General features: G+C 40.1%; 1 protein-coding gene across 1 annotated transcript in view; it reads left to right on the top strand.

Annotated features, from left to right (window-relative positions):
• Positions 1 to 6463: 6463 nt before the first annotated feature.
• LOC149227200 (uncharacterized protein At1g03900-like) overlaps positions 6464 to 19421 on the top strand; it is a 30794-nt gene continuing 17836 nt past the window's right edge. Inside the window, exon 1 of the mRNA XM_089377710.1 lies at positions 6464 to 7352. Within this exon, the coding sequence (XP_089233836.1) occupies positions 6870 to 7352 (483 nt within the window). The 5' untranslated portion in view covers positions 6464 to 6869. The remainder of the gene's footprint in view (positions 7353 to 19421) is intronic.

The following is a 19421-nucleotide window of genomic DNA, read 5'->3' on the forward strand; positions in this document are numbered from 1 at the left end:
GGGATAGGAAGCATCTGCAGGAGGGCGCGAAGACCCCCCACGGGAGGTGCCGCGACGGCTGAGCATTCGTTGTCGAGGCCTGACCATAATTGCAGGGTCCAAATGGAAAATACACAGCGCGTAATTGAGGATCAAACCAGACCCAGGGATACCACAAATCGACGGTGAATTGGCCCAGACGGAAAGATAGCCTCTTGGAGCTGCTCGCATCTCCAGGGGTTGCATAAACATACCCTGGGGAAGAACCATGAACATACCATGAACCGGCGCAGTGAGATCCAACCCACCATTGCTTTTGACATAGCTGCCTCCACCTCGAAACCCGTCTGCCATTACTGCAACCTCCATGCGAGCTGAAGTGCCAGACAGAGCATTTAAGCGCTTCTAGAAAATAACAAACATTTCATTCCCACGCGGCCAAAGACAGGCCTGCGCCCATGTGTTTCCCTTGCAACGGCGCATGTGGCCGCATTTAAACGCGCGTCCCATCCGAGCTGTCACCCGCATCCGGGGGAGCCGCATCTCTTTGGACCAGACGAGTGCATTCCTGTGCCTGATCATGATTTGATATGATATCCAGTTTTCCTGTGAGTAGAGTATTCTCATTTTCCACCCCTATATTGGCCAGGAGGTCAGCGACCTTGTTGCCTTCCCTTTTTATGTGATTAAAGGTGATGGCCCTGTTGCTGTGGAGCGCTTGTTCTATGGCTTCCAATCTCGCTTCGAGCCTCCAACTGGTAGCTATTTTCCTTGCATGAGATCCATTTAGGAGATGCTTGGCCATATTTATAAGAATCTGGGAGTCTCCTTCCACTTCCAGGGGTTGGAAGTTGTGTTTCCATGCGAGAAGGAGTCCTTGCCAGAGTCCCTCTAACTCAGCCGAGTTATTGGTATCCCACCCAATGTTCCCAAAGTAGAGCAGCAGGGGTGTGCCTTCGTGATTCCTTAAAATTCCACCAAAGCCTGCAATTCCAGGATTTCCTTTTGAGGCACCATCAAAGTTGAGCTTGAAGGTATGCTTTGGGGGGGCAGTCCAGGAGACTTTTTTAAGGTTGCTGCCATTAGAAGGGCTGTTATTGTGAAATCCCTGAGGAAGATGCATTTGCTAGTTTTCTAAAATGGCTTTCTCATCGTCTAGAGTCGAAAAGTCATTCTCAGTCCATGAGCGGAGCAACAATGTCTCTTTGAGATTCCCACAAAGCGTACTCTAGATATTGTCTATCGAAGATCGCTGATCTTTGAATATGCGTTTGTTCCTTTCCTTCCATAAGCTCCATATGTTCCATAAATGGTTGAGAATTTCACTTTTGTAAGGATTCTGTTGCCAATGACGTAAAGAGTTGGTGATGTCGCCCTCAAGTCTGCATCTTCTTTGACATCTGAAGCTAGCATTTTCCCATAGTTGATTGGCTAAGGGGCAGGAGTCCAGGAGGTGTTGGAGAGTTTCCTCATGGGAATTGCAATTAAAATAGATGGAGGGGCCATGAAAATTTCTGCGCCTGAGTTTATCCCATGTGAGGATTCTCTGATGTCCCACCAACCAAAGGAAGTAGGAGACTTTGGGCCAAGATCCTAACCCCCTGATTTTGCTCCAAATTGTGTCAGGGGGAGCAGGGTTATTACATATGATTTTGTAGGCCTCAGATGTGGTGAAGGCTCCTTTAGGTCGGTACCCCCATCGTAGAATGTCTCTGCCATCGTCAAGTCTGATGCTTCTTTTGCGCAACTCCCTTTCAAGCTCCTCAACGATTTGGTGATTTTCAATTGTGATTAACTGGTTACCCTGTTTCCATTTCCTGAAGCCTTGCTCTGTCTCCTGAGTCCAATAATGCCGAATCTTATCTTGCTGCTGCTCCTCCCCAATGAAGTTCGGAGGTGGATTAAGAATACGGCTGAGCTGTGGCATTTGGTTCCAAGCATCTGTCCAGAATCGTGCAGTTCTGCCATTTCTTACTTCCCAGAAACTATGCTGCTGTATCAACTGGAAGTGTTGTTTGGCCGCATTCCAAATTAGCGAGCCTTTGTCATTGGGAGTGAACCTGATGAGCTCCTCCTGGGGTCTGTGATTGGCGTATTTGGCCGTCCAAATTGTGGCCCAAGGTTTTTATGGGTTAGAGAGCCATTGCCACCAGATTTTTGTGCTCATGATGGTGTTGCTATGCGCGGGGTCTCTGAGGCCAATGCCCCCTTTTTCTTTGGGCGTGCAAACAATGGTCCATTTTACCAGGGCCCATTTGCGATTTGTTGCCATGTTTCCCCATAGGAAACCTCGCTGAAGAGCCCTAATTCTTTTTAGAACCCATTTTGGCGCCGCTAGGATTGAGAATAAGTATAGCGGCATTGCCTGAAGAACTGACTTTATGAGCACTACACGACTGGCCAAGTTCAGAGCTCTGTGCGTCCAGAGGTTGAGACGGGATTCGAGCTTCTCAATGAGAGAACGCCAGGAGGAGTGCTTGACGACTGAGGCAGAAAGGGGGACCCCAAGGTAATGAGAGGGGAGAGATGCAATGGGGAAACCCAAGATTCGAGCAACAACAGTCTTAACGACAGAAGGGGCGTGAAAGAAAAAGATCTGCGATTTGGAGCTATTGATGCTATTTTTGGTAAAATATTAAAGGTAAGGGTTATTTGTTTTTTTTTTTGGGTAAAAGAAGCATATTTACAATTACCATTAAATTAAAACATTTTATTTTTATAATTATTTATTTGTTACTAGAGAAACCAAATTAATAGCAAAGAAAAAATGTTTATAGTTATGAAAAAAATCTATAATAATTGAGTAGAGAGGCTCATTCTACAACCGAGTATAAGGGCGATGTGTAATCCCCTATGTGCTCAAAGTGGAGTTGATATGTGTCCATTTTAAAATAAAATAAAAATATTATTTAAATTAAAGAATAATTTCCACTATAACCAAAATAAAAAACAAATATACATATTTGGTTAGTTTTACTTTAAGTATTATAAAACGTAGTCCCACTCTAACCGTGCTTGCTTGATTGGCTGTTGATATTGCAACCCAATAGAAATATTTCACTCTTAGTGATAAATAAATATTTCCATTTCCATATGACAAAGATAATTTTATATCAACCTTTAAAATTCTTAAAAAAGAGAAAAGAATAAAGTTGATATTGACTCATATTATTTATATTTCAATTAGATGCGCAAATAAACATTTTAATATCCATCTTAACTAATTCATTTTAATATCAACTTTAGAAAACACACACACACAAATATGAATAATAAATAATTGAAAGTAAAAAGATTTGATCCCTCTCTGCTCTTGCTAGATTTGTGGTTAAGATGAATCTATACTAGTATTGTTCTAAATAATTGAGTTTGCTCCTATCTAAATGACTGAAGAAACATAACATATACTAATAGACAAACATACTAGCCCACAAAACCTTTTAAAACTAAAAACTTTGATGTGCACCTTAATTATTCTGTGGGGGAGTCCACCGGGGTGGGAGTAGGAACTTGGTCTTCCTCCTTGTGGTTGTCGAAGTCTGTGTTGGCTAGTTTCTTGTCCAAGATTGAGACTTTTGCATCCAATTTGTTTGCTTATTGTTGGTGAACATCAATATAATAGATAATTTCTTCCTAAGCCTCATTATGTTCCACTAATACTTTGCCCATCAATGTTTTTACTTTGCCAATATAAGTCTACAATGTACATATATAGTGTTTGCATGGATTTGGTGCACCTTGTATTTAGAATCCACGAAGCCACATTGTCCACTACCTTTATATCATATAAAAGATGATAGTCAACTATGGCCTCACATCCAACTACTTCAATTTCTTCTTAGGTTGACTGTAAAGTGCACTCCTAGAATCTATATCTTAAGGCTTCAACATCGGTATGGGACAACAAGCCTTTGTTGGAGCTGCCACAACTAGAGGAAGAGAGACCCCTTCATAGTGATATGAAAGCAAATTATGCAAGTAGGGTAGAGATGGGGTGGTTAAGTGCTTGAAGGGGAGACCATAAGAAGGCCTCTCGCAGTGGCACAAAGTTTTTGAACAGAGGGACGTGGGGTTGTTGCAACGAAGACACAAAATAAGAAGGTGAGGTTGGGTTGTAGGAGGACTAATGAAATGGAAGCTGGAAAGAGAAAAGAAGGATCGCTGATAACGCTAAGGGATAACAAAATGACAGTGAGGAAACAACAACAAGAGAAGAGGAAATAGGCAACTTAAAACAACACAAAACCATGAGTAAAATTGAAAACATACCCATATCTTGTACACTAAAGAATAACAACTCTTGATTGTAGGTACCTGTTGCATGCATTGTTATAACTATGCAGAGTGCCAAATCTTGATCACCAAAGTGCTCATCCAACTGATAAAATGATACCAAAGTGTTGTGTTATTTGTTGCCCAGACTGAAATGGAGGTAAAGTGACATGCCTTATTCATCCTCGAAAACTAAACATCAACTCCTTGAATGGTAGTTTGAGGAGCTATTCAAAATATCACAAATTAGCAATATACCCTACCCAAGAAAACTAAAAAATAAGATTACAAACACATTTAAAAAAAATCACTTTAATTAAATAAATATTTTCTAAAATTATAATTTAAAATAAAAACAGAGTATTTAATTATAAGAAGAGTTTTGGCGTAAATCACATGTAGAAAACCTTTGTCGATGCGTTTCAATTCATCGTCCTAACGATGAATCACACTAGTTGGTTGCGTTTCGATTCATCATCGTAACGATGAATCACACTAATTGGTTCGAAACGCATCGACAAAGGTTTTCTACATGTGATTTACGCCAAAACTCTTCTTATAATTGTTATAAATCACAGAAGGCTCAATTCTACAAATTAAATTAATTTTATAATAATATTTAATTTTATGCCATTCAAAAATTTAATTAAATTTTAAAAATATTAGATTGATTTAAAATTTGACAATATATGAATAAGATAAAAATAATAAAAAAATGATATCACTTTCACTGCTAACGTCTCTTAGCAAAAACCGGAAAATAAATTTCTGTACACTCCTTTATCTTGAGGAATACTCAATAATAGGAATATGCTTTGACCTGTACATTTAAAGGTCCACATCATATTCCAACAGTAGTTCCGAAGGCACATATCATATTTGTAACCGCTCACCTAGTACATCACATCAGTCAACAGACAGACTAACCTCCCGTCAATTACCGGAAAATAAAATCCCCATCAGCAGATGGCAGGCCGCGTAGGAAGTCAGATCACGCGGAAAGAGACAATTTACGTGGTCCAGTCAGAGAAGTTGGGTTCTTGGACTGTGGTCATATGGTGCGTTGGGCTATGGTCATATGGTGCGGAGCAATATAGCAGAGTTCTTGGTCCCATTGCAGCACAAAATGCAAAACATGGTGAAAAATTAGTAGGCCCGGAGCTTTTTGTTCTATTGTAAAAAATTATCATTGAATATGATTAAAACCAGAGAAATAGGATTGTTTTTAGTCAGTGAGTGAGTTGTTTCAGTGAGATTTTTTGGAAATTTTTTAGTGGGTTTTTTGGGTTTAATTTTTCTAAAATTTGGTAGGAATTTATTGAAGTCAAAAGCTTGATGGTAACCCTGCATAATTGAAGCGCTTTAGGGTTTTTTAGGCGCTGAATCCATATATATAGTGAAAAACCAGTTTAAATAACACAAATCAAAATTTCACCTCCAAATTTTTGACCGGATTCTGACACTAGAAAATCCAAAAAATCACACTAAAAACAACTCTTTTTTCTAGACCGTAAAAATAATTTAAAAAACCACATAAATATGTTAGATCAAATGAGCATAGTTTAAGTGACCATGACTTTCATAATTATTTTTTAAAACTTTGATTTTTATTTTTACATTTTGCAATTTAAATTTTCAAAAAATTATAAACTTGAGAGCAAAGCATGCTTTATTTATTTAATTTCTATTAATTTATAAAGAATCAGTTATAAATTAGAGTAATTTATACAATATATCAATTTTTTGACTATAATACGAGCAAATTAAATATATCAATAACTTATAACTTATTTTTTTAAATATTTCAACATCAAGATCCCTTACTTTTTAAGCTTTATCATAACCAAATACATTTCTTTAAAATTAAACCCAAAAAAATAAATTAACAAATTAACCAACAATGCTCTCAAGGACTCAATCATGATCCCAACTATTAATTTTAAAAGCAATAAAAACCCAAAATTAATCATTCTTAAAATATTTTGAATAAAGTTTAAAGACTGAATCCCAGAGCAATAAAAACCCAAAATTAATCATTCTTAAAATATTTTGAATAAAGTTTAAAGACTGAATCCCTGCATAAATCCCTTGAAATTAAACCCAAAATGAATAAGAAAACAAACAATGCTCCCAATTACTAAACCAATTAACACTTTAACCATGATCTAACCATTAATCTTGAAAACCACGAAACCCAAAACCAATCAGGCCATTTTGGGTGCAGAACCTCTCGTGTTAGCGAAGTGGGTCATGGGCACATGCATCAAATTCTTCGATCCGCAGTATAAAACCATTCGGGCATCCACCAGTTGCATTCTTGGTCTCCGGATTTAGCCTTAAATACTCAACAATACCATTAATTCCACTGGGTGTTCGCCAAATACGTCCTCAGAGGCCGGATTTACCTCTTAATTCCTTCGATTACGCCATAAAACTCGCTTGGAACCCCAAATCTTACAAGAATATAAGCTAAAAAAACAAGTTGGTCACTGCCAAAGTGCCTCTAAAATCCCATTCCCAGACGCGCTGCTTTGTGGGAGGCACCAAGCAAATCAAATTCACTACAACCCAATTCATCTCCATCTCACAGACATTGAAACAATCTCGAGTGCCTCACAATGTCATTTGAGGAAGAGGAGGCCTTCGAACACACCCTTCTTGTAGTGAGAGAGGTTTCTGTTTACAAGATCCCACCAAGGAGCACCAGTGGCAGCTACAAATGCGGGGAATGGCTGCAATCCGATAAGATTTGGACTGGGAGGCTCAGAGTTGTGTCCTGCAAGGAAAGGTGTGAGATTAGGCTGGAGGATTCAAACACAGGGGAGCTCTTTGCCGCCTGCTATGTCTATCCGGGTCACAGGGAGAGCTCTGTTGAGACTGTTGCCGATTCCTCCCGCTATTTTGTATTGAAGATTGAAGATGGCAGAGGCAAACATGCCTTCATTGGCCTCGGATTTACGGAGAGGAACGAGGCCTTCGACTTCAATGTTGCCCTTTCCGATCACGAGAAGTATATCAGGAGGGAGCAGGAGAAGGAGAAGGGCGAAGAGAACGAGGATGGAAAAATTGAAATTCACCCTGCTGTTAACCAGAGGTTAAAGGTACGATAACGAGGCACTGCAGCATTCTGCGCTTTCATTCCACTCTCTTTTGTTATTGTAAAATGCTTCCAATACAATAAAGTCAAAAACAGCGGGACAGGCCTCTTACTGTTGTTGATTTTATCTTGTTTTGTTGCCTTTAGCTTCTGATTTATTACCCAATACCTTAATGCCTCTCATAGATTATGTTTGCTGAATTGGCCATTAAATTTATGTTTTGGGTTTGTTAAAAGATATACGCTGATCTGAAAAAATTCATAGTTTTCAGAGAACAGCTACGATTTACCGAATGATATATCTTGATCTTAAACAATTAGTGTCTTTCTGATGACAGATCAACAAAATGGTTTCTGATTCATGATTGGCAATGAAAATGAATTGGTGCCCAGCGTGTTTTATTTTAGATGGCTATAATTTTTACCAAAGGATATTGGTTGATCTCAATTGAGTCATGGAATTAGATGGACATACCATGGAATTAGATTCCGATTCATGGTTCTGATTTCTGAGCAGTAGAGAACTTCAGGTGCCGGACACAGAAGTATACGTGTGTATCTTTTTTCCTTTCCAATGTCAATGAGAACTTTTTACCCCTCGCGTTGTCACGGTTGTTTATTAGATCAGGTTCGTTATAACAGCTTATCTAGTCTGAGGATCTATCAGTGACCCCTTATTTCCATTCCATGCAGTTTTGCTGACATTTTTCTGTCTGAAAATGAGATGCAAGTGATGTGTGATTGTGGAATAAAATTTCAATTTTTTCTACGCAATACATGAACAAATTGATCATGTCAAAACAACCAAAGAAAATCAAGAATACCTGCAATTTAATTTTTACAGTGGAAATAACTTCTACATGCAATTTACTTGTCGAATTTCAAACTCAATAGATTGCCTAGGCGTCTGTATATAATGATGTAACATGCCTTTGTACTCATCTTGGATGGAATTTGGCATCCATTGCCTTTGTTAAACAGATATTCTCATGATTAAAGTATTTGGGAACTTGTGTTCATCCCTACCGTTTTCCCACACATTCACTAGGTTGATTTCTCACTACACATTCTCATAGTATCTAGTTTGGTTGTAGGATCTCTATGATCTGGTTTCGATATTGGATGATGATATGGCATTATTTTTGTTCTTCAAAAATGTGTTAGAGACATTCTATGAAGTGTGGAAAATTTTGAGACGGTTCTCCTCAAAATGCTTTATGGATTTGATTTAATGCATAGTTGATTGAAACATGGGAATATTCTGAGATTGCTGCTGCACTGAAGGCTTCTGCAACATAGCTGGGTTCAAGTTTCTCTCAGACCAATGTGAGTCCTTTTTTCAAGGAAACTTGTATTTTGCAAATTCCCAACAATTAAAACTTGGAAATTTTCTAAGGCTTGTGCAATTGGAATGAAACCCTACCTTGATTTCTGAATATGCTTTGGATGTTTAATAGAAGTTTTAGCTCCCAGAAATAGAGAAGTTCATGGATAGACACTGAGGAGTTCTGCCAAATGTTTTTTTATTCGTGAAGTAGCTTATGTGCAGACATAGGATTGGACAGGTGAGAGTTACACCATTTTTCGATGCAATATACAATGTATATGTTTTGTATTGGTATTGTTGCATCTCATCAACTATTAGCTTGAAATGAAAACACACATAATTGGTCTTTGAACAAGTCAACTATCAATGACTGAAAATTTTCCATCTATAATGGTTTGTCCTATCACATACGTTCATTGATCCAATTAACACTTTTTATGTCAAAGTACATATGCGTATTTGTACTCATCTTGTGTATATTATATCTTAGATGGCATCTGGCATCCGTTGCCTTTTTTAAACAAATATTCTCATGATTAAAATATTTGGGAACTTGTGTTCATCTCTACCCTTTCCACACACATTCACTAGGTTGACCCCTCACTACAAATTCTTACAGTATCCAGACTGGTTGTAGGTTGTCTGTGATCTGGTTTCGGTTTTGGATGATGATGTAGTATCCTTTTGTTCTTCAAAAATGTGTCAGAGACAGTCTATGAAGTGTGAAATTTTTTGATACGGTTCTCCTGAAAATGCTTTATGGGTCGATTTAATGCATAATTAATTGAAACATAGGAATATTCTGAGATTACTACTGTACTCGAGGTTTCTGAATTTTGAAGCATAGCTGTGATTAAGTTTCTCAGACCAATGTCAGTCCTTTCATCAAGGGAAATTTCCTTTTGCAAATTCCCAACAATTAAAACTTGGAAATTTTTTAAAGCTTGTGCAATTGGAATGAAACCCTACCTTGATCTCTGAATGTGCTTTAGATGTTTAGTAGAAAGTCTAGTTCCTAGAAGTTGAGAAATTCATGGATAGACATTGAGGAGTTCAGCCAATTTTTTATTATTTATTTATTTTTTATTTTTTTTAATTTGTGAAGTAGCTTATGTGGGGACATAGGAATTGGACAGGTGACAGTTATGCCATTTTTCGATACAATATACAGTGTATACGTTTTATATTGGTATTGTTGCATCTCATTAACAAGTAGCTTAAAAGGAAATCACATGCAGGTGGCCTTTGAACAAGTCAACTATCAAAGACTGAAAATTTGCCATCCATAATGGTTTGTCCTATTGCATACCTTCATGGACTGAATGAACACTTTTTATGCCAAAGTACATATGCAAAATCCTTACTCTAGCTGTTTTTTTGCATGGTTTTGCTCTCTATTAAGACAATGTTTTAGTCTCAGCACTGAGGAGCCAGTAGTAAATGTGCATTCAGTTAGAAAATTCATTCTTGAAACTAATTGAAATGATTGTCTTTAAACCAAAATCCTTAAGAATCCAGAAAATGAGGTGCTTGAATGCGCTTCTCAGATTTGGGTCTAAAGAAAATGCTCTAAACTTTTCAAACCCAAAACGGGAGAGTCAATTCAACACCTGATAATTTTTGTTTAACAAGAACGATTATAAATTGTACTTAAAAAATGGTGGCCTTACTGGATAGATTGAACGTGCAAAATTTTAAGGTTGCTAAATGTGACTTTCAGACATTTCCTCTTCCCATCAATGCCCTGCCAAATTGCTTACATAACAAAAGACAGAAACAGTACATGGCTAACATTGATTATGTGTCTGGCTTCTTATTACCATTGGCTGCATTGTTGGAGGAGATATTTTCGTCTTTACTATTGTTGTCCAAGCTTCCTTAGCATCTGATGAAGTCCTTTCTACTCCCTCCAATTGAGATTTGTCTTGATCTCGAGGTTTTGAATGCTCTATTCTCTCATCTTCTTCTGCCTGATTCACTGAGCTTGCCTTAGCCTGAGGCCTATGCAGGAACTCTGCTTCTTGATTTGGATCTGGACGAAAAGCATATTCCTCTTTCCCGGGGGATTTTCTAACTTCCATCGTATCTTATGGCGCTTATTCTTGTTGCACAGTTGCACTGAAAGGTCTTCTTTTGATGGAGTTTCATTGATTCTCTCTGACACTTTTGGCTCCTCCTTGGGTGGGTCCAAGTCAGGTGGATTTTTGTTGCTAATCAATTGATGTTCTTCCTTAGCGCCAACCCACCGGTTTGGTTTAAACTTTACACTGATGCTTCCTAGCTTGCCTTGGCCCTTTCGAGCAATGTGTTGCAAAATGACCCATTTCAAAACAAGCTCTATAGTGGAAAGATACTTGTTCATAATGCAACTTTTGTGTCCATGAGTAGTTTTTGCTTGTCAAAATTATTTATCAAGCTGGTTGCAGAAGCAATGCGGTAGTTGCATTTGTGACCCATTTTTTAAATATGAAACACCCATTCTTAGGTTTACAGTTTAAGGAAGCATTTTATTCCAAAAACTATAAATACATAATGTGACGAGCTTGTAAAAAAAATGCATATTAAGAACATAAATATGTATAAAATAAATATAATTATTAATGATAATAATAATTAATACAATATAATTATTAAAGGATAAGTGCTAAAGGACGTGACTCTTCATGAATGGGCACTCCCACTTAGGTATATATACGGGGCTCCAATTGTACTCTCATCATAATTTTTTTACTCGAACATTATATAATATATTATTTTATCCTCGCAAATAAAGATATCTATTGAGGATAATATAATATAATATATAAAATGTTTGAGTAAAAATGATATGATGATGAGAGTATAATTGGGGCCCCATATATATACCAAGCGGGAGTGCCCATTCATAAAGAGTCATGTCCTTTGGGACACATCCTTTCATAATTATATTGTCTTAATTATTATTATCATTTTTTTTTGTAAATTAATATTTGTATTGCCTTAGAATGACATAAAATTAAAATACATTAGTGAGACAATCAATAACTTAAACGGGGTTCTTTTTAGGGGGTTTCAATCCGTCCCGAGGGAAACAATATATTTTTAAGCACCTACGAAATAAGTAAATTGTCCAAAAACTATCATCTTTATCAAAACAATCCTATCTACTACAATACTGTAATACAAAAAACTGCCATTAGACATTCTAGAAAGTCAAGACTTTGAGGAAGTAATTGGTGTCAAGTCTTTGGCGCTAGATCCTGGAGGAGCTAGAGGGTAACTCACACTGAAGGTGGCTCTCTAAATGTGCTAGCTTGGCATCCAGTCTTTCCAAGCAAACACATTGATTTCTTTGAGCACGTTTGATGTCTTCCAAAGCAGAAAAGATGTTGTACCTTTCCTCCTGTTTGTCTTTTAAGACCCTGCCCAACAAAGTCTTCATCTGCCAGTGAAGAGATATGGAGTTGAGGTACTATTTCCTTCTTCCCTTGGTATGACCACGGTTATGGACCCAGTGAAAAACCTCTTGCAATATCTCTAAATCTGAAAAAGCTTGGCAGTCGATAACAACAAGGGATTCAAGGTGATGGATCTCGTTTCAGGATTCAAGAGGGACAACCGAATGGAAAGTGTTTGCAACTTCCTGCACTAGTTGCTAGGCACAATTTTGACCTTGGGGGCCACAACCACCCCTTCCATGGTGGCTGTGCATACACTGCTGTGGCATGCCTTGACAAGGCGTCTGTTGAAAACTCAAAGCTTGAAAGCTAAAGGGTTGGAGGCAGCACCAACGACCCAACAACTTGAAGAACACTCGATTGCCAATGACGAGCTTCTGTAACACAACCGCCTCTCCGCTCATGCACCTGGCCCCTGGTTTTCCACTGCCCCGAAGCCAGGCTCATACCCAAACAGACTGGGAACACCACGCAACTTGAAGCAAGCTCCACCAGACTCACACTAGGAGGAAGCATAACATAATTTACCAAAGTAATTCCCGGACAGTCAAGGTCTAGCTCCGCATCACTAGTGACTTCGTTAAGCAATCCCCCTATGGCGGGACCACAAGCTTTTTCCTCTTGCTTTGGCGCTACAAATAGGTTAATATGCCAAAATAAAGGAATGAAGTCTTGCATACTATATTTGCTTCATGTTATGGGTTTGCATGCTTATGTATGCAAGAGGGCTAGCCATGCCACCCCCTTCGTAAATGATCCACTTGTCGGTGGGGTGGCGGGTTTGCCCCAACCCTTTGACATTCCTTGTTTTTCACCCCTATTTGGGAAATTGTTATTATCATTATTATTTGTATTATTTTATACATATTTATGTTAATAACTTTGCCTTCTCCTTAAAAATGCTTTATCCTCAAGGTATAGTTGTGGAGAGGCTTAACATCTTTTTCCTTGACTTGTAATATGTTTGCATCATTCTTTGTTCTTGGAGCTATCACAATGGATGATACAAGAAGATATGATCCTTTGAGTGCTGAACGAAATTGTTGAATTGAAAAGTGATCTAACCTTCCTAGTTTGATCGTCTGTGACTTACTTGATACTCAAGATGAATTGTTATCATGACACTTAATTGTGTTGACATCAATATTCTTCAGAACATAAGTCAGTGATATGGATGTGCTACATGTTGAAGAACAACAAGAAACCATGCATAAAATTGAGTTGAAATAATACTATTTATATTATATAAATGCCACTATATTATGCCTAGAAAATCTAAGCATTGGCTTCAAATCTAAGCAAGTGCTTCAAATTTGTGATATTTGGACACTTATGAGTTAGTGTCATTCCTAAGTTCTAGGAGTCATTATTTATGAAATATGTGGTCCATGGCATAATTTGATATGGAATAGGCAGTTCTCCTACTAACTCTAAATATGTCAATATTGTTTAGGTTCTACTAGAGCTAATAAATAATGTTAGTGTGCTTCTTGATGTTGATTTTTCAAGACCTTCTAATCTTATAATACTTCTATTGATTTCTTAGTTAAGTCCTTTTGTATTCACATTCATCATTAAGCAATTGCACAAAAGATCTCAGTAGTAGAACAAATAATGATAGTAGGATCATAAAGAGATAGCCAAACACAAGATACACAAATATTTACTCTGGGAAAACCCGCGTGGGAAATCATTCAATTCAACAAGAGATACAATCCGATCTTCCGATCAAAAACAAAGTCAAATTGACCACAAGCATGCCTAGGTCAAACTTGGTCAACCAAAGACAAATTTGGCCTCCTGAAATCTCGACCTCTTGAAATTTCGGCTTGCTGCTGCCTCAGGGAATTTCGACCTTCTGCCCATAATTCATTTTACTGCCCAAAAACTCATCTTGTTGCCTTAGAAACTCGTCCTTATTCTACCTCAGATGGTGATCTGAATTGTTGTCATGAAGTGGAGAACAAGTAGCGTATTTATAGTCTTTTTTGGGAGGCTGAATGGGTGTCTCTACATGTTGGGCTGACTTGAACATTAGGAGGGCCGACTTGATCTTCTAGGAGCCAAAAATTCAAATTTGTAAATTCAAAATTCCCTCTTCTTGAAACCAACATGAAGAACATGTCTTATATTTGTTATTACATATATTTGGAGGGCTAAAAATATTAATTATGAAGACCGACCATAGCTACAAAAATCAACACTCCCTCTTAGCTAGGGAGATATTCATAATGACTTCTTCAGATGTTCTCTTGTTGAACACTTTCTCTAGGAAAGGTTGAATGAGCTATTTATGTTGATGTATCTATCCACTACTCGTGGACAACATCCTGCATCAACATCATGCTCAACAAGTCATCACATGGAGCTATTCACTAATTATCCAAGCCTTCACTTAGAGTTTGGTCAACACCTGTAACCTATGGTGAAACCTTCAACTATTACCATTCTTGCATGCTAATTGAATGGTAACTCTCCTGCCTGATGCTAAAGGCACACACTCGCCCACCTGGGGAGCACTCAGAGCCTTGATGTTCTCTGGGCCATTCTTCCCTAGCCACATTACATGGCCCTTGGTCAATAACTTTGACTTGTCAATACCCTAACCTAGGGAGAATGTCTGCCCCCTGATGCTACAACATCAACACACCCTCTGACGGAGGGAGGCATTCTCAACTAATCTAAGCTTGTCCCTGAAGCGTACAACTTCACCCTTAGACAAAGGCTTTGTGAGAATGTCAACATCCTACTTGTCTGGAGAAATGGATTGGAGCCTCACTGCTCCCTTTTGTACCATGTCCCAGATGTGGTGGTACCATGATCTTGATGTGCTTCGACCAGTCATCATGATCGTCACTTGCACTTGATCAATCAATCTTGTGAGTAGCTTCCAAAGCCACATTGCTTCACAACTCTCCAAACTAGCTGCAATATACTTGGCTTCTGTAGTCCTGAGAGCGACAGATGTTTGCTTCCTGTCCAAGCAGAATCTAAATTGAATCATCATATTGATGTGCTCTTACCGTCTTCAACACTCTCTGCCTCATTTGAATCTATATATCCCTGCAACTGTATTTCTCAATTCACATTCAACTTTACCATCTCAACACATGTTGTCACGTCCCCAAGCTTGCGGTAGTCTTTCAACCGCTCTTAGCGAGGTGCGGCACCACCGAACACTTTCTTTTCACCAATACTTATGTTCGTGGACTACGCCTAACCACTTACTCCTACTTAGTTTGTGTTTCGCAACCAAGTATTATTATGTTATCCTTTATACCAATGAACACCCATACACATTCATTATCATCACCAATTATAAATGAAGAGCACAATTGCACAGTACAAAGGGAGGGGCAACTCCCTGAACAATGAGTCTGCCCGAATAATATATTATACAATCTTTTACAATTTATAAGCTTTACAAGTATACTTGGAAACCACAAGTTTCATACTAGCCAAATTTACAATCTTTGGCAAATTCGGTTGCCCAGCTCATCGGCGCCTCTGCACGGTCGTCGCACGACTCACCAACCCTTCGTTCAACTCGTCACACGATCGTGTTGTTTGCCCAACTTGGGCGCACCTCCAAATCGCCACACACGGGCGCCTCCACCCGAGACACACCTTTGTCCACAATCTCAACACTTCACCAAGTCACCGTGCACACTTGCACAACGGGCGAGTGCTCACCCGAGCCACCCAAGAACCTGTGCCAAGTCGTCGCACAAACCGGGCGCCACACACCTGTGCACACCTCACTCCAATCGGCGGGCGACCTTGCCCTCGCCCTTCGCCCAAAACCAAGACAAGCGACTAACTCCGTGCGGCCTTGCCCAAGGACGGGCGCATCTCCAATTGCACACTTTTCTTTGTTGAGCGACGAGCGAATGATGGTTGAATGTCCAAATGACTCCAACGCAATGTTAATATATACCAACCATAGGGCGAGGTCGTGGCTTGCCCAATCGACCTCCCCACGCCCACACTTCATCGCAAAAGCCATTAACTTCATGTCGGCCTTTCTCTCCAAGTGCGGTCGGACTCCATAATGTTTATCCCACGCTCCCATGCGTATAAACTCGGCTCGCCCTCCTCCATTAGGCATATAACTCCACGCGCACATGAATTTGAGCTCGCACCTTTCACCAAACTGCAGCTCGTTCAACCTACCTGTGCGCTCGTTCAACGTTCACCCGCGGTCGCACATCAACCGAACTGCAGGTCGTTACATCCTCCTCCACCTGAAATCGTTGTCGTCCTCGACAACATACCATCTTGGTAGCCATCCACCAAGATCATCATCAATGTTTGTCTCATCCTCGGTCCATGATGTCAACTCTTCCACATACTGCAAACATCCCTGCAACATATGTAGAACTCCATCTCCACCATGTGTCGTCCTCATCCTGTGAATTGTCCTCCTCGTCTGCCTAATGCCAACATCTCTCCGTGCATTTCCGGACCCCATGTTTGAACTAGTTGGGTAGCTAATCCAACTGTCATGCTCAAGCCATGAGAGTGAACATCCTTATGCCTTCACCAGTCTATCTCGGATTCTGCCACATCTCGGACTCACCAAGAATCTCATCACCATGTTTAGGTCCATGGAAACTCCGTCCCATCTGCAACATGTCATGATGCTTGATGCCAATCCATCCTTGCACCATTTACCATACCTGCTCAACCTGTTTTAAGGACTCATTGCCATGAGCAGCTAACAATGAGCCCCATCTTCTTGTCCATCTAAGATGTGGAGGGAGTAGAGCCTGAAGGCTCACCCTCACTAATCAACTCAATCCATCTGTCAGGATTCTCTATCTCCATCCTCTGTAGATAAGTGACCCGATCCTCCTCCCGGACATTCGGCCTCACATATGCCTCATCATCATCATCATCATCCTCAACCACTTCTAGCCTTCTTGACAAATCCAAGATACTATCTGAAAGTGTCCTGATGACCGATGATTGCTCGGTAAGCTTTGTCTCAATCGTAGACAACCGCTTACTCATATCTTCCATCCGCTTCTCGTCCTCCATTTGCATCACTGCCAACTTACAATCAGGCCTTGTCACTCCAATGGTTGGTACACCAATGGGTACATCTTCCCTTCCATCGTAAATGTACAGCTTCCTCAAATGTGGAACAATCATAGCATCAAACTGTTTCATGAATTCCATTCCTAGCACAGCTTCATAGTCATCAATCCGCACTATAGTGAAGTCGACCTTCCCTGTCCACTCACCAAGTGTTGTGTCCACTTTCTCAGCTACACCAAGAACATTATCAGGAGGAGAATTGACTGTCTTCATCTGTGCCTTCACCAGTACAAATTTCAGCCCAATTCTTCTCACAGTATCTTCACCCATGAAGTTGTGAGAAGCCCCACTATCCACCATAGTGAGTATATCAGCACCTCCAACCTTCATCCGAACATACTCCAAACTGTTCCTCTCAGGATCCCTTCGAGAGACCACCTCTGTAGCAGCAGCAGCACCAAGTATCTGCATCATCCCCACAGAAGCTTCTTCATTCTTCGCATTAGATTGTGCAATCGCAGCCACTTTCGGTTTAGAAGGACAATTCTTCACCGTATGTGGTCCAGCACATATCCAACACTTCAAGGCTTTCTTCGTCTTCGAATTATCATCCAATTTCGAAGCATCATCCTTCTTCTTATCGCTTATCGGACTTCTTATTCCTATCATCAGAAGTCTCATCATAATGCTCCACCAACCTGTCCACAACAACAAAAGCTTCCTCAAGTGTTCTAATCCTCTGCCTCTTCACTTCATTGCGTGCCCAAGGCTTCAACCCAATAATGAAATTGAACACCTTGTCTCTCTCTGCCATGTCAGGAAGTTCCAGGACCGCACTTGCAAACTATGTCTGAAGGTTCCCGGTCTGCTTTATGAACTTAATTTTCATCCTTGCTTCCCACGTTTCATCCTGAGGACTGAAATGGGTCTGCAAAGCTTTCTTCATGTCATCCCACAAAGTAATGTCACCAGCACTACCATTGGCAATCTGATCCATCCTCCTTTGCCACCACATCTTAGCATCCTTCGTTAAGAACTGAGCAGCTACCTTGACCTTCGTCTCATCATCAGATAGACCCAAGCGTTCCAAGTATTGCTCCATGTCCCATAGAAAGTTGCCAAGAGTCTTTGCACTCCTTGTACCATTGTAAGATTCCGGTTCCTTGACTTTCACATGAGGCACTCCTCCACCTGAGTTATGCCTCACGACCTTCTTCAACACTGCGATCTCATCTCTGGCTTCATCAAGAGATTTTCGCAAGCCCACGATCTCTGCAAGACCTTGGTCTCTTGCCTCTTCAACCTCCTTGACCCTTACTTCAAGTTGTGTACACATAAGATCAGTGTACTCGTGTTGAGTCCGGAGTTCCTCAAGCTCTTCCCTCATCTTCAAATTGGCCTCTTGATCTCTCTCGATCAAATCCATCTTCTTATTCCAGGAAGCTTCCAAGTCCTCCATCTTCTCCAACACTTTTTCCATAAGTGCTATAGTAGCATCCTTCACACTGTGACTAGACCCAGCCTGAGATTCAGCTGCCATTGCTAACAGCTTCCTTCTTCTTTGCGATCTAGTTTCGACCATCCAACAACTTCACCAAGATGCCTGCAACCTGAACCAGCTCTTGTCCCACTTGTATGTGAAACAACTTCCTTCACCTGCAAGTACCTGCTTCACTGTCACCAACTGTCAAGCTTCTTCAACCTTGAATTAGCTTCAATCACCAGCTCCAACTTGGCTCTGATACCACCTGTCACGCCCCCAAGCCTGCGGTAGTCTTTCAACCGCTCTTAGCGAGGTGCGGCACCACCGAACACTTTCTTTTCACCAATACTTATGTTCGTGGACTACGCCTAACCACTTACTCCTACTTAGTTTGTGTTTCGCAACCAAGTATTATTATGTTATCCTTTATACCAATGAACACCCATACACATTCATTATCATCAGCAATTATAAATGGAGAACACAATTGCACAGTACAAAGGGAGGGGAAACTCCCTGAACAATGAGTTTGCCCGAATAATATATTATACAATCTTTTACAAGTATACTTGGAAACCCTAAGCTTCATACTTAGCCAAAATCTTCGGCAAATTCGGTTGCCCAGCTCGTCGACGCCTCCGCACGGTCGCCACACGACTCACCAACCCTTCGTTCACCTTGTCGCACGATTGTGTTGTTTGCACAACTTGGGCGCGCCTCCAAGTCGCCACACACGGGCGCCTCCACCCGAGACACACCTTTTTCCACAATCTCAACACTTCACCA

This window comes from Pinus tabuliformis, chromosome J (assembly GCF_031772625.1).
Source record: "Pinus tabuliformis cultivar Carrire ecotype Pingquan chromosome J, CPIR1, whole genome shotgun sequence".
Taxonomy (NCBI): Eukaryota; Viridiplantae; Streptophyta; class Pinopsida; order Pinales; family Pinaceae; genus Pinus; species Pinus tabuliformis.